We start from the raw sequence: 11,232 nt of genomic DNA, 5'->3' as shown, positions 1-11,232 counted from the left end.
CTTCCCGGTTGGCGCTCCAGATTGCGCCTCCTCCGCTCGCGAAGAGTAACCAACTTCTCGCTCATCATGTTCACTGCCACGATCCTCCAGAGCAGCTCTACCAACATGAGAGCGAGTTTGCACTTGCAGCCCACCTACAGCTGCTTGGGGCAATGGTCCGACTTGCCCCACCTTGCTCGATTCACCATGATGCTTGGTCATGGCAAGATTGCGAAGTTTCTTCGATGCTTGCTCGAATTGCTTGTCTGCTCTGATACCACAATGTCACGAACTTAGCTGGAATTGCCTAAATCGTGATGCACCCTTGTGGCAAAGTTGCGAATTTAGCTTGAGTTGCCTAAGTCGCGAAGCACCCTTGCACCAACTTCACGAACTTAGCTGAGGTTTGCCTAAGTCATGACACACCCTTGTGATATGCGTCCGCAAAGGGTCAGCCAATTTGCAATCTCACTCAGGTCCCGAAGGATCTATAAAAGAAAAAGTTGATTAGCTCGAAAACGAGCGGCGAACAAGTCCCAACGTCTCGCGAAAAAGGAAGCTTTACAAGCAATTCAACGAGCACCTTAAGTGCAAGAGAGAAAAGAGAGGGAAGGAGAAAACAAAGACTTTAGAAGGTAGAACGAACAATTGCAAGTCCACAACAACTGCTCACCGGATGCCGGGCACGAAGGAAAGTTCCTGTTAAATTAATGTGCGAACTTGTGAAGATTGTTCAACGCCCAACAATATACCGAAGCCCTACCCGAGGGTTCCAAGGTTCCGAGATGGCTGACGTTTCGCGTACAGCTGTGACGTGCAGAAAACAAGCCGTGGCACGCGAAAACGAAGCCATTTTGGGGCAGTTCAGCCGAGCGCGGCGAGCGATCACACTGCAGCGCTGCGAACTGTCGTTGCTTACATTTTCCGAGCAAAAACATACAAAACCAAGGGAAAACATGCTGTCATGTCTCTGTACAAGCATGCAAAAGCGACGAACGATTCATTGAACGAAGTTGTTGCGAGTGCATGACGACCGTTCGTGATAAAGCGGTATAACGAAATATACCACTCGGTATACAGTACCGTACCGTACCGAGCGAATCTCGAAACTCCGATATGATACGATATTTCAATCCTTGGAACTACTACAACCGAAGTTTGAAGACTTACAATCAATATCATCAAGTCATACCCCTCTTCACTACAAAAAATTACAGGTCCCTTGAAGACATCATTAATTTCTTCCTGGGAATAATTTGGAAGAATTTAGCATTTTCGCTTGCTAGTTGATATGGAAAGCCAAAATGAAACGGGCTTTCAAGGCTGTTTCTGTTGAGAATTTAATGAAAATGTTGCTTCTACATGGTTTTGCTTGAAGATGACATAGTATTTGTTCTCTTTTACATGGTTTTGCTTGTCGCCAGTAACACGCTGATGTAACAAATTTCTCTTGTGTTTCTCCAGGTAGCCTCATGTAACTCAGAAATTCTCTTAACGAGAAAAGAATAGATAAATAATTGCTTGCTTACTGCCTCAAAAGAAAAATATAGATCAAGTGCTACAATGATATCGCTCTTTTTCTTCTTTTTACCTCCTCATCTTTTACAGAATTTCTAAGTTGAACATGGATCTGAATCTTTTTACTTATGCTGCTCATTGCTCAAACTAGGATAAGCTTGTATCACCTACACGATCCTTTTCCAAATTATACATAAAACAAGAAATAGGAAGTTCCAATATGGTGAGGATTGCATTGAATAAGAAAAATAGGTTGAGGCTATCAAACAGAAAAGTTAAAAACAGGATTCTTTAGTGTACTGATACTTTCATGTAAATGAGATGATGGATCCACATAATTAGTATCATGCACATGCTGATATTTGTCAAAGTACTAGTTTCACCAATAGCTCATGGTATTTCATGCAATCAGCTCAAAACTAATATAACTTCAATAAGCAAGATAAAACCAATACCAAGGTTGCCAATATCAATAAGATCATATTTGAATATACCTATTTTTAGTGCAGGAGAACCATCAAGAAGTGGTGACTATTGGAAAAAATAAAATAAAATATATTACCATCCCAAAGTAGTGAAGCCATTAGGATTCATATAAACTGCAAACTAATGGCAAAAGAGAAAACTATAGATCTCTGTTCTCATGTCAGTTAATGAACTTAATCGAGTTATAAAGCAATAATTTCAAAGATCACCAATACCATGAATTTTTTATATGGTCAAAGTATAACTAAGATTCAACTATTCAAAAGTTGAAAATGAAATCTTCCAGATTGTTGCCATGCTCCATACATCTAACCATATACAATCAAAAGTAACATTTAGATGGTAACCCTTATAGTACAATATGCACCAACAGTATTTCAGAAAAGGAAAGCTTTGAGTCATCAAGTTTCATGGACTTTAAACTTCCAAGCTTAAATCAATATTAACTAAAAACAGACACAAAATCAGCAACCATGCTAGAATAATGAAGCAATCAAAATTATCATAATAAGAAGGATATTAATAAGATGAGTAAGAAATGGCTAACCTAGAAAATCATGAAACTGAGAGAAACAAGTTCCAGCTCCCCACAGTCCAAGACGCACCATGTAACCCAGATTTCGTGGCTCAGATGCACCAGTTGCAGAACAATAAATAACTCGAGCCTCAAGTAATCTTGCCTGTACGCAATAAACTCCAGATTACACACTCTAGAAAATAAACAAAAGATAAATAAATTATACGAACAGACATGTGAAGAACAAGATAATCTCATAGCCAACTAGTCAAATTAAAAGAATAAAGGAAAATATGCAACAAAAGTGTAATCGCCACTAGTCCCAAAGAAAGGAAAAAATGCATGCTTATGGAACCAATTGATGGAACTCATACTAATGATCATAAAAGCAATAAAAAGCATCTGCAAATGTTTCATGTTGATGCCTTCCAAGAAGACAATTCTATCCGAAGATTGGTTTCAAAAGTTAAGGTGCAGTATTTATTAATAATAAAAGTGAGTATCTAAGAAAAAAGTCTAAGCCTGGAAACTTTAGAGGCATCAACCTGGATTTCAAGAACTGCTTCACCTGTACGAGTAGGTTGACTTCCTGTCTCAGGGATCAAATTTTTGGCTTTATGGCACTGCAAAAAATAAATTGCTCCATAAAGATTATAGCCCAGCTTATAGAACTGAACATCAATACAAAAGAATTCTTCACTAAAATCTCAACATTGAGGAAAATAACATATGCAGAGGAGGCACAAGTGGCATGGTATTAGAAAACAAAAAAGTAGCATGCATGTCTATAAGTTGAAGCACCTCATCAAACACCACTAGGCCATCAAATTCTGATCCACACCACTGCAACAACTGCATCAACCGAGAACGGCCTCTTTCAGATGATGCTATCAAGCTACTGTATGTTAAGAAAATTACTCCATCCTTTATGCCAACAGCCTTCGAGTCGAGCTTAGAGTAGGGAAGCTTGTTCAAAGCATGAACTGAAAAGAGAAAAAAATGCTTATCCAATAAATGTGAACGGCAATATGGTTAAATTTCATATGGTCTCTACAAACTTAAATTGCCAAAGACAATGTAAGAGATGCTTAGGCAATGTTAAAAGAGATCGGGCTGCTACAGTTTTTTCATAACAAGCCAAATAGTGTAAGCATGAAATTTGTTCATGCTATACCAAGTTACTTTTTAGTCAATGGAATCAAAGTACAAGTTAACCTCTATGAATTAATTTTATGATATTACCACAAAGAAGGAATTTTAAGTTAATCTTCGACTATGAAATATTACTGAGCATGCTTAGTTCAGCTGGTTGGTCTTACCTCACCTCAAAAAAGTACATGCTTCATCACTCTCATTGACGCAATATTCATTGTTATAAATTAAATTGATTTATGCAATATACCATGGTTTGATGTACCGTCCTATCACGGATTTGGCTAGAATTGCCTACGTCGTGAGTCACCCTTGCAGCAATGTCACGGACTTAGCTAAAATTGCCTAAGCCGTGAGGCACCACTGTTTCAATATCACAATCTTAGCTAGGATTGTCTAAGTCGTAAAACATCTTTACACCAAAGTCACGGACTTAGCTGGGATTGCCTAAGTCATGAGGTACCCTTGTGTTATCCGTCTGCAAAAGATCAGCCTACTTGCAACCTCGCTCAGGTCCCATAGGACCTGTAAAAGAGCAAATTGATTAATTCGAAAACAAGTGACGAACAAGTCCCGACGTCTCAAGAAGAAGACAGCCTTACAAGAAATTCAACAAACACTTGATGTACAAAAGAGAAAAAAGAGGAAGGCAAGAACTTTAGAAGGCAAACGAACAGTAGCAAGCCCGCAAACGAGTGCTCACCGGGTGTCGGGCGCGATAGCAAGTTCCTAGAGGCTTAACGTGCGAACTTGTAAAATCCAATCAACGCTCAACACTACCCCAAACTCCTATCCAACCAGGTGCCACCTGGGGGATTCCAGGGTGCTGAGATGGCTAACGTTTTGCATCGCACCGCAGCCTATAGAGAATAAGAACGTTTTGCATCGCACCACAGCCTATAGAGAATAAGTCGTGGCACGCAAAAACAAGACCATTTTAGGGCAGTTTTGCCCGTCATGGTGAGCGATCACTCTGCAATGCTGCGATATGTTCTTGCCCATAGTTTTCAAGCAAAAACGCATAAAACCAAAGCATAACACATTGCCAAGCATATGTACAAGCACGCACAAGCAACGAACGGTCCATTGACGAAGATGCTGTGGGTGCGCAATGATCGTTCATGACATTCCGACAAAACAAGCGGTCCATATTGATCCGCCAGTTGACCAATATGCATACCAGCCTATTTCTGGTGGTACATGATTAGGGGTGAGCATACCAGGGACTAGGCTATATGTCTCTTTTATCAATTGATACAGTCAAGACTCGACAATTACCGTAATGATTGGATATCAACCATACCAAACTACTCTTAGGTCAAATCAAGTTCCAACAATCAAATTAAATTATTGGGCCCCATTTTGGCCCTTTAAATCCTCCTCCCTCTTCCCTATTTCACTCACTCATTCTCATTTTGGTTCTCATTCTTTCTCATACTATCACTTGTTTAATCCTTCTAATCGTCAAGTAGTGGAAATCAACCTCTTGATTTGAATAAAAGAGGGATTGGAACTAGGGATTCAGGCAAACTCTAACCTCCATGGCCCTACATGCCATGGTCATACCTATCTACTCCTCGAACATGTGTTGTTAATGACGATAAGGTAACGATTGTTCCCACGTTGATGTATAAACGGCACACAATATTTAGGAGCAATTCCAAGATTGGGTATGACAAACCCACCATATCAACATACAACTTCATGGGTAGAGGCATACATAGACTCTATCATTTATTTTGGTGGTAGAAGCAGACATGTTCTATCATAAATTATCAAATAGGTGTTATCTCGATAGTTTACATTGTGCAAAACTTAAAGTTTCAACACCTAATCCAACATTTTAACTCTTTTCTTTGTACGTGATTCAGATCCAATGAAGGACCATGTGACATCCTTATAACCTAGAATTTATATTGATTTTGGCTTATATATACTCTATTCTGATTTAAATATAATGTATATACCAAGAAATTAGGGAAAAAACCTTAAATAGGGTTTCGTTTAATTTTGAGCCAATTTTCAGCCCTTTTCCTAGACCATACTGGATACCAACACACAGTACACCTATACAATACATACCGATCCAAGCAGCACAGGATGGCATTCCTCGTTATCTGCACACTTGCTTTGCCTTAAAGGTCTTGGTAGATCTTTAAGCACTCTATGGGTTAGAATTTATTTAACTACATATACTTTAGACAAGTTAAAAACACTTACATGAACAAAGAGCAATCAGCCTCTCTATGATCAAGCATCTATCATGGTTTTCAGAAGTCACCAGTATTGTTGTAAAGAGCAGTCAGTGGCTGCTATAGTGATTTAACGTATTATTTTCTGCACAACATACACAGCAGTGCCAGTAAGCAGTTCGGCTTCCCAACTACCACTACAGGAACCACAATGCTATGGGCATGTTTCGGGCACTTTATGCCCAATGGCCTTTTTTGTAAACAAATCTGAATAAATCAGAAAAAGAAAGACTCAAAACAAACTAACCAACTTTCATGTTATTGAGCTCATACAAATGTTAAAAAAATTAAGTCAACTGAAGCTCTCTCTCTCTCTCTCTCTCTCTCTCTCTCTCCCCCTAATTGAGACTTCAATGGATGAGGACCGAAGCAACTGATTCAGATTAAACTTTTGTTAAGTATATAATTAATAGGCTCCAGTACTATATTTCTCAATTTTTGGATAGTATCATAGTAAGATATTTGATATTGTATGGATTGTGGCAGATCATGTCACATTTGGTATTATAAAATTGTATGCCATATCCACTTTTTCAGAAAATTTACATGGCAAACTCTATATGGATATTTGGTGTTCAGATTTTTTATTTTGCAAATTACTTCATAACATTTACCAACACCAATTATAAATTAATATTAATGATCTGCTTTAGGATCATAGTACCAATTGTAGAACTTGCTATCAGGAGTCTCTATTGCTATAAACCGACTATAGGCTAATCACAACAACAATCATTCACTAGCATTATTAAGCTTTTCAAATGACCATGAAATCCGAATTTCCAAGAGAGACAATTTTCCATGAAAGGTGTATTCAGCTACATTTAGAACCCCATCCTGACATCAACCCCCTAACAACAACCTGTAGGTCTAGAAAGGATGTCGCAAAAGAGCACAAAGGACTCATAGTTTGGAACTGAATTGCCTTCATTAAAAAAGAGAACATTCAGAGGTAAAAAAGAACCTTGATAAGGGCCTAAAATCATTCTTGCATTTAGAGTATTGCACATTATACCTTCAATACAAGAAGCACCAACATCATCTAAATCTCTGCGTGCATCGAACTTTAAGTCAGAACCAACAGAAACCCACCTGCAAAATGTATAGACAAGGATGACAATGAAAGACAAAGCTTATTCCAATTAGAACAATACATCAATAAAGGAGCATATTAAAACAAAAGTTACAAAAAGGATCTGCTACTCTCATCATGCTTCATGCTAATATAACATGTACATATCTATCAGGATGCTTACAGTGATTTACACCTCCCATGTTGCCAATTTTCCCATATCAATCCAGCAATGGTTCGACCCTTACCAACACCAGCACCGTCACCAATGAAAAAGCCTGCTCTTGCACCATCTTGGAGATGGTGAAGATGCCTCTGTCATAAAGCAACAGGTACCATCATTGCTATAATGCCAGCAGCTCTGACAGAAGCAGTCTTAAACTTGCCGACTAAGTGAGAAAAGAAAGTAACCTGACAAGCATACACTAGTGTTTCAATTTGCAAGCATGAAAGTGCATTGGATTTCTCCAGATCATCCATAATCTTTAGATGGTATGTTGGTTCTGGAGGTTGAACAGCTGACAAGGAAGATGTTTCGACGACTGGATCTGGATGGGTTTGACCTAGTGATAGTCTGGGGGGCCTCTACAAAACCATTACAAAAGTAAGAAAATATAGAGCTTGAAGAAGCCAGTATTCATTTTCCAACCACAGGTACAAAGATAGAAAATGATAAATGGAAAAAAAATTGCTTCTACTCACATTAGATTTAGTAACTTTGACACACAAATTAAACAAAACTTACATAGTCGGTAAAGGTTTCCCCAACTGTACCACCTTCATCTTCTTCGCGCTCCACATCAATAGCAACCTAGAAATATTACCATGATGGGGAGAAATGAAGATGGGCGAAAAACAAAAACAAGTCTTCTTTTGTCAGCAATAGATCGATTAAAAATTCCAGACAAGAGAATGATACTTTGTAAATTAATTATCTCAAAGTCTCGATACTTATCCGAATCATGGTGTAGCAATGCAACAATTGGAGAATATATAAATAAAAATACAATTTAAAGAAGTTTATACCCCTCAGGATGCTCAAAGCAAATGTGACAGATCAAGTTTATCAGGCGAAAAATAAAAGGTATGCAACTTAGGAATGGCATATAATCTCCAAGTCAAAGAAAAACGTATCATGTTACAAAATAGGCCGCATCATATGGGTATCACTAGTACTGCTGTGGTTTCTTAAATGTCTTACTTTGCAACATTAGCAGTGACTTTATTAGCAAATCCATGATGCAGCATCCATATTCAATTTTATTTTTATTCGAGTAAGCATCAATATAATATCATCATAATATATACCGGAATTATATGAAATATTCATATCATGACATATGAATAGAGAGAACTAGAATTCTTGTTGATGCTGAAACTCATAGAGGGAAGAAATGGGATTTATTGTCAAGGATGGAATCACTCGATTAAACATGTACAGGCTTATATGTGTTTTAGATGCATTTTTTCTCGGTCAAAGATGATTTTTCCTCCTCTCCTTTGCACATACCCAGCGGCCCTCTAAACCATACGGACCTTTATACCATAGCACCATGCACACCTGCAATCCTGCTATTCCTGGAGCCATAGGAATTGCAGATATTAGTATGGTCCCTCATATGGCACTAGTGATGTTGTCCTCAACAGAGCTTAGTGGAAAAACAATTTCATATAACCAACCACAGATAGTTAGGACCTAACTGTTCTTTTGTTGGTATACACCCCCAATTGCATCCATATATCAAAAGCACATGAAAAATCTTTCTTGTTTACATTTGCATTAAATCCATTCCAAGCTTCTTGAAACTCTAAATCCATGCAATGATCAAATCAAACATACTACAATATTTCCAAAGGCATACAGTTATCAAGTGACCAATGCTACTTGCAAGGACAAAATCAAGCTTCTTGCCTTAATCTCCCATGCTTCCGTGGTAAGAACTAAGAAAGTGCCCAGACTAAAGAGCATAATAAAAGGAGGGAATGAAATGCATAATTATCCAAGTTTTGAAAACTGCCACTTGACCTATAATTCCCCCTTCAAGAGTATCCGCATTTCATTGACCTTCTTGAACATTAAGGTGGTTAAATTCCTTGGACAAGAACTATCCCTACTTTTGCAAAATCAATGTAGTAAAAGGGATATCAAGCCATAGCACCAATTTGAATAGAGTACTTCCACTGAACAAACAAAACACGGTCAGTAACTAAATTAGAAAAGAAAGAGAGGAAATTTATTTGCCTCATTGATCTCCTCGGGCGGGACAGGTGGAAACCCAAGGAAGGCGGCGGGGGAAGAGGAGGCCGTGGGGAAGTACTGTTGAAGCTTGGAGAGGTCGACAGCCAGGTCCACGCCGCACTGCGGACAATTGAAGCGGGCGAGGCCATGAGGGACATTGAGGATGGCCTTGCAACGGGCGCAGGGAAGCTGGATCTTGGTGGGATCGATACCCTGGGCCTTGGGCGGGGCGCGCCTGGGAGGGGGGGCACCCAAAAGCTCTGGTGGCAGCATCTGCGGTAGTTGACACTTGGGGCAGATGAACTCCATCATCCCCGGCGCCACCGCCAAGATCCCATGGCAGCCAGCGCAACGGACCTGGCGGCTCCCCGGGGGCGGCTCCGGCACCGGCGGCGGCAGCGACGGCGGGGCGAGAGGCGGCACCGGTGGGACCGAAGGCTGCCCCATTCCTCCCCCTTCCTTTTGCCACTCTCTATTCGCCCCGTCCTCTCCCGCTCTCTCTCCCCGTCACTCTACCCCAACTTGCCGTGTCGAGATACGAATTTGATGAGGGAGCGCATAAGAGGAGCGATTGAACTTTTTTGGGAGGGTTTGGATTTTTGTTTCGGGTGTTTCGCCAAGGCGAGGAGTTTTGGGCGAACGAGTAAATGGACGACTTTTCCTATAATGGCATTCACGTGCCCCCATCAGCTCCAAACAGTCGGCAGAAGGCAGTTCAGTGCAATTACGGGTGCATCTTTAGGTCCGCGCATCAAACTAGGTCGACTCTATTATAATCAAAGGGCAAATCGGACCGCACATCCGTTCGAAATCGAGCCTCTGATCCAATCTGACCCGTTATTGATCTATATATATATATATATATATATATATATATATATATATATATATATATATATATATATATATATATATATAACTTGAAAGCGTAACTTAGTTAAAGATTTGAAATGACTGTTTGGTGTATGAGGCTTGGTATCAACCAGTTTAATTTTATTGTTTATCTTTTTATAATAATAATAATTAGTCTCTAAAATAAATATCGATATCAAATTAGTGTCCCTATCTGCAGCATCGTCATCCTATCAAGAAGTTGATGGACTGTCAATAGAAGTTAGTTATTATCTCTTCTTGATCTCTTTTATTGGAATGTAATACAGGGGATTGGAAAAGATCAGTCATTTAAGAGACGAATATTATGAACGTGTCGACCAATTAAGTCATTTTTCTATTTGTTTAGTTGTATTTATCTTGAAATTTGTAGCAGGAGAAAAAGACATATGATCTCATATATAAATATTATTTTGAATTTTGTATCTTGCTTGGGGAAACAACTTGAAACTAATCTCCATATATTACCTATAGATAATGATTATTGTTTGATACGATTGATTATTGTCTATATTTTAGTTATAGTTGTTAGGAAAATAATTGGCATTAAGAGCGTGGGGTGAATTAGTGCAGCGGTAAAAATTACGTCGGTTCAAAACTTCGTTGCGATTAAATCCGTATTTAACAAAAAATCATTTCATAAAAGTATTAACTTTGAAAGCGTACAGAAGAGTATAGTGGAGCTAAAACAAGTAAAGTGGTTTGCAGTAAAGTAAATTACACAAGAGAAACATAAACCAGATTTTTATAGTGATTTGATCGTCGTGACCTATATCCACTTCGCTGATTCCTCTTCCATCGAGGCCATCGACATCCACTATCAGTCTTCTTTCAATGGGCGAAGACCAACTACCCTTTTACACCCCTCTTCTCCTTTTTACAGGTTTAGGAGATAACTTTTTACATCCCTCTTTTATAATGTATCTCTCTCACACCTTCCTTAAAACTCTCTCTAAGCTTTTGGAGGTTGAAACTCAACTTTCTAAGGTTTACAACTTTAGAATCACAGGGTTTTGCTCAATATTTCTTACTTATCCATGTAGGAATAGCTATGGTATTTATAGGCCTCAAATGGATTCAAATTTGGAGCCCAAAATTCAAACCCCCGAAATTTCAAGGTACGGGC

At 39.0% G+C, this 11,232-nt stretch overlaps 1 protein-coding gene across 4 annotated transcripts in view; it reads right to left on the bottom strand.

Annotated features, from left to right (window-relative positions):
* Nucleotides 1–9,888, bottom strand: part of LOC135619356 (protein FORGETTER 1-like) — a 90,787-nt gene extending 80,899 nt beyond the window's left edge. For 2 of the 4 annotated variants that reach the window (XM_065121281.1, XM_065121282.1), the window contains exons 1-8: nt 9,219–9,888; nt 7,722–7,787; nt 7,388–7,561; nt 7,161–7,291; nt 6,920–6,996; nt 3,302–3,483; nt 3,046–3,123; nt 2,531–2,663 (exon numbers count right to left, since the gene is read on the bottom strand). In XM_065121281.1, coding sequence (XP_064977353.1) covers nt 2,531–2,663; nt 3,046–3,123; nt 3,302–3,483; nt 6,920–6,996; nt 7,161–7,291; nt 7,388–7,561; nt 7,722–7,787; nt 9,219–9,662 — 1,285 coding nt within the window. In that variant the 5' untranslated portion in view covers nt 9,663–9,888. The remainder of the gene's footprint in view (nt 1–2,530; nt 2,664–3,045; nt 3,124–3,301; nt 3,484–6,919; nt 6,997–7,160; nt 7,292–7,387; nt 7,562–7,721; nt 7,788–9,218) is intronic. The other 2 variants (XM_065121283.1, XM_065121284.1) reach the window with 1 other exon arrangement.
* Between the last annotated feature and the right edge of the window lie 1,344 nt (nt 9,889–11,232).

Source organism: Musa acuminata, chromosome BXJ2-8 (assembly GCF_036884655.1).
Source record: "Musa acuminata AAA Group cultivar baxijiao chromosome BXJ2-8, Cavendish_Baxijiao_AAA, whole genome shotgun sequence".
Lineage (NCBI taxonomy): Eukaryota > Viridiplantae > Streptophyta > Magnoliopsida > Zingiberales > Musaceae > Musa > Musa acuminata.
This window is presented reverse-complemented; position numbering and strand designations above follow the sequence as displayed.